We start from the raw sequence: 4957 nt of genomic DNA on the forward strand, positions 1-4957 counted from the left end.
TGAACTTAAAAAACTTTCTCCTTTGACAAAATTTGCGTCAACACATGTTAAATACCATAAAGATTCATTATTATATGTACACTTAAATTAAATAAATATATATCGACGTTTATACATGAAAATTAGATTTAAGACAATAAACTAAACTAATTGTTGTCAGTAAGAAGTAGGAACGATATGTTTTATGATCAATAAGATAGCATAGTAGGGCCGCTAAATATTAAATTAGATGCCATATATGATTAACATAAAGTTCTTTGAAGAAATATTTTAGCATAAATTGATCTCAATCATGCCAATTGAAAATAGATCAAGAAAAATAATGACACACAATAGTAAAACAAAAAAAATTCTACCACAATCAAATCAATAAAAAAAGCATAATGATTATGTATATCAAAAAAAGCTTTTGACTAATTATTGATATTTCGACAATCAGTTAGGGGTTTCATACTTGAATCTATAATTATAAATCATCAAACAAAGTTTTTTCATACATTGTTTAACATATAATTATATTTTTATATTACAAAAATAAAAACCAATAATTTTAAGTATTTTAACAAAATACAAAAATTACAAATGTCAATCATTTGGATTTGGGGCCATACCTATCTTTGTAGCGTTAATGATGGTATTATTGAGTGTTGTGAATATGATGTCTCTTGAACATGCTCAGTAGGCTTCTCTAGTTGATACAAGGAAGGCTTTGGAGGCATTTGTAGACATTCAACTTCTCCTTCAAGCATTTCAATAACTTTGTTCATTGTAGGACGATCACTTGGCTTCAGTTGTATGCACCATAATGCTACTATAATCATCTTCTTTGCAATTCTTGAATCAACCTCGTCTGTATCAGATGTTTTCATTTCTATACTTTTTTCTTGACTTAATTGGTCATGCACCCATGAAGGAAAGTAAATCTGGCTAGTATTTTCGCCCGCATTTAAATTTTTTCTTTTACTTGCCATTTCCATCAACAACATTCCAAAACTATACACATCAGCTTTATTAGAAACTCCACCAATGTTTTTATAAAATAGCTCTGGCGCTATGTATCCTAAAGTTCCTCTTGCTGCAGTTAAGGACACATTATTATTATCCAATGGGCATAATCTTGCTAATCCAAAATCAGAAACTTTTGGAATAAAATTTTCATCCAAAATAATGTTATGAGGTTTAATATCAAAGTGCAAGATTTGCATGTAACATCCTTGGTGCATGTATTCAATCCCACGTGCCACACCATGCGAAATTTCAAAAATTTGCTTGCAACTTAAAATGGTAATTCCTTGAGAAAAAATATATTTTTCCAATGATCCATTAGACATGAAATCATATACAAGAGCATTATTTGAAGAGTGGACACAAAAACCAATCAAATGAACCACATTAACATGGTGAATTCTTCCAATTGTAGCTATTTCATTAATGAAATCCTGTCCATTTCCCTTTGATTTACTCAATACCTTAACTGCTACAGTACGACCACTACGAAGCTTTCCTTTGAATACAGAGCCATAACCTCCTTCTCCTAATTTGTTTTTGAAATTTTGGGTCATCTTTTTTATCTCACTGAATGAGTATCTTATAGGAATGAAATTATTTTGATTGTGAAGGAACTCTTCGATAGAATCATATGTTGATAAATGACGTCGTCGCCATTTTATAGATTACAAAGGCAACTACAAATGGTGTCCCAACTATAAATTTGAATCCTGTGTGTAACACTGCATTTTACCAAAATAAAACATCAATTTTAGTACATGGTTATGCATAGTTGATTTCGAGTTAGATTATATCATATATTAAGTACTTTAAATTTGTATATTATTTTAAGGGTTTATACATTTTTTGACCCTATGTTTTATCTCATTACCTGTTTGGACCCTGTGTTTTGACAAATTACTTTTTAGACCCTATGTTATGTAACATGGTTAAAATAGAACCCTAAACCCGATTTTGGTCAATGTTTTCTCAACTAAAATCACAAATAATTTACCAAACTAATAATTCAGAACAAAAATAAAATCATTCTGCTTAAAAACTATGTTGTTATATTCAATTTTTTCTTCATCAAAATTGAGTTTAGGGTTATATTTTAACCATTTTACAAAACATAGGGTCCAAAAAGTAATTTGTCAAAACACAGGGTCCAAACAGGTAATGAGATAAAATACAGGGTCCAAAAATGTATAAACTCTTATTTTAATTATAATAACTTAGTTATGCAAATAAAAGTAGAGGACCCATAAGCTTAGAAAAAGTAAATATTTAAAATAAATATTTTATCATGCTTTTATTAAAAAAAAATTACAAATTGTCTACAATAACTTAGTTATTTTTTTATTACAATAACTTATGAAAATAAAAATAAAGGATGTAAGGTTCGAAAAGATAAATGTTTTTTTAGAAAAATATGTTTTACTATAAAATATTTGAAATGTAGATTTTATGATGTTTTATTAATTTTGTTTTTACAAACTACATAGGAGACCTTGGTTTTAGGTATATGCATTTGTGTTTATGATACAATAATTGTTGCCACTTTAGGATAGAATTTTTTCTCATATATTTTTTAAGTGTGAGTAATAATCTAGTAGTTATGAGTAAAAAATTGTTTTTTAGTATCACTTTTTTAGTTTGCCTGTATCTTGAAAATTATTATTTCATATTATTATAAATTTGATGGTAGTTGTTAGCTCTCACGGTGTGAGCTTAACATGTACATACTCCAAATTTTGATTCTCATAGTAACAAATTACTTTCAAGTATGTTATCATACAATAATATTGAAGACAACACCCAAAATATGGGATAACTATATAAATATAATTGAGTGTCAAAAAGTCGGTGCAAAGTTATATTTAGCACATCTTACAAAAATTATAACTTTAATGGTGTTCTAATTTTTTTTTTTATTTACCATATTGCAACTAATTAATATAATTGAGTAGTTGACAATTAATGACTAACCATATCTTTTTTTATATTTTTTTAATGGCAAATTTCTTTGAGTACATAATTTGGATAATAAAAAAAATTAATTTTTGTATGTTCTCAATAAATATTAAATGAATTATTGACTTTTTTTGTTTTAATTTGCATCTTTTGCATTAGAGCACAATTGCAAATATTGGGCCAAATATGACAATAACTCATTTTTTTGGCTAAATTTGGCACAAAATTTACATCTTGCATTGGAGATAGTCTAATATAATTACCTTTATTATATAATGGTTTTTGAATTATTTGACTTAAATGCTACAATAAAAAAAGATATTTAACTTAAGTACACATATTATAACAAGAATTTTTTTAAAGTTATATATTAAGATTTATTGAATTATCTTCAAATATATGTTTACTTCTAGATTAAAAAAAAGGATAAAAATATTAAAAATAATGTTTTTATATTTATGTTATGCTAAAAAAAAGCACTTAAAAATTTTAAACAAAAATCTAGTAAAGTGGATTTAATTTTTAAGTGATTTATAAAGTCCTGAGTATATTTTATAATTAGTACATATTAAAAATGGTAATAATCTTATAAATACAGATTTATATTATTTAATAAGAATTAGATTATATAATCTTTAAAAAGCTACACAAAATAATTAAGATAATAGAAAAAAGAAATATAATTTATCTAAAAACAAATGTAGAAGAAATATATATATTTTAGGTAACATTTATGTTAAAGGTTAAAATTGTAAAGAAATGGTTTGGCATTTGAGAGTAGTTTTAAAGAATGATTTAAAAAGTTCTTCTATTATAAGAAATGTTACCTCTAATTAACTCTTTACTCACCATATTACTTTGAATAAAAATCATGTCTAAAATAATGATTTAAATTTAGTTACACTAAACTATATATAAAAATTTAGTACAATAAATTACATTTATTTTAGGACATAATAGTTAATGGTTTAAAATATGTTAACAAAAATAATATGGAAAATATTAATTAAAATAAATGAGGTGAATGAACTCTTATGCCATGCTCTTAAAAAAGTACTACTATTATAGCTCTCCATAAAAATTGGTTAATTTATTGGCAATACAATATTAATTTACTTGGCATATACTCGATGAAGAGTCTTCCTTAAAACATTTTTAGTAGATTGTCAAATTATATTTTAGTATTTTTATAAATAAATACGTACTTTTTCAATAGTATGCTAAAATCTATGCCAAATTTAGTATATCCTATGGTGATCTTTTAGAGTTAAACTTGATTACGGAAGGAGTTGGCAGAGAGAACTTAAATTAAACTAAAATTAGAACGTTGTTTTGTAATGTCTTGAGGTGATAGACATAGAGGTTTGGTCTTGATTTGGACCAATAATGTAGAGGTTAGTATTCTTTTCTATTCTGACTTCCACATTAATGCATTCATAAGCTTGGACTACTATAAGAGATAGAGAATGTCAAGTTTCTATGGAAATTTTGACTCAAATCAGAGGAAGCAATTCTGGGTTTTACTCCATATACTCTATTTTATGTTCGATGGGCCATGCATATCTATGGAGGGATTTCAATAAGATCACCTATAATAAGAAGAAGATTTGACTCAAAATTATATTGTCGTGAAAGGGTTTAAAAGTTGCATTCCAACTAAACTTGTTGATGAAAAGAATAACAAACTTCTTGAGAATTTCATGGAGGGTGAGATTGAAAGTATTATATTTTAGAAAAGCCCTACTAAGGCCCTTGGCTTTGATGGGCAACCTGACTTGTTTTTTCAATATTATTGGCAAAACATAGGCCATTAGTGACAAATGCCTACTTAGGTGCCTTAAATAATGATGCTAATAATTTATAGGAGATAATTTACAACTCTTGAAGAAAATCAGGAGGAATATCTTGTGTGATTTGTGAATCGATTCTTGAAAATTATGATTGAGATTGTCAATTAAAATAGTTGTCCTTAATGTGAAAATCTTTATTAGTGTGA

At 26.3% G+C, this 4957-nt stretch overlaps 1 protein-coding gene across 1 annotated transcript; it reads right to left on the reverse strand.

The window, feature by feature from the left end:
* Positions 1–573: 573 nt before the first annotated feature.
* Positions 574–1669, reverse strand: LOC133834527 (rust resistance kinase Lr10-like). Its single transcript, XM_062264172.1, has one exon. The coding sequence runs from the start codon at positions 1560–1562 to the stop codon at positions 612–614; it is 951 nt and encodes a 316-aa protein (XP_062120156.1). The 5' UTR covers positions 1563–1669; the 3' UTR covers positions 574–611.
* Between the last annotated feature and the right edge of the window lie 3288 nt (positions 1670–4957).

Source organism: Humulus lupulus, chromosome 5 (genome assembly GCF_963169125.1).
Source record: "Humulus lupulus chromosome 5, drHumLupu1.1, whole genome shotgun sequence".
Taxonomy (NCBI): Eukaryota; Viridiplantae; Streptophyta; class Magnoliopsida; order Rosales; family Cannabaceae; genus Humulus; species Humulus lupulus.

What these genes read in the sequence shown, in the direction of transcription:
- LOC133834527 (XM_062264172.1), bottom strand. Translation starts at nt 1,562, where the DNA reads ATGACCCAAAATTTCAAAAACAAATTAGGAGAAGGAGGTTATGGCTCT.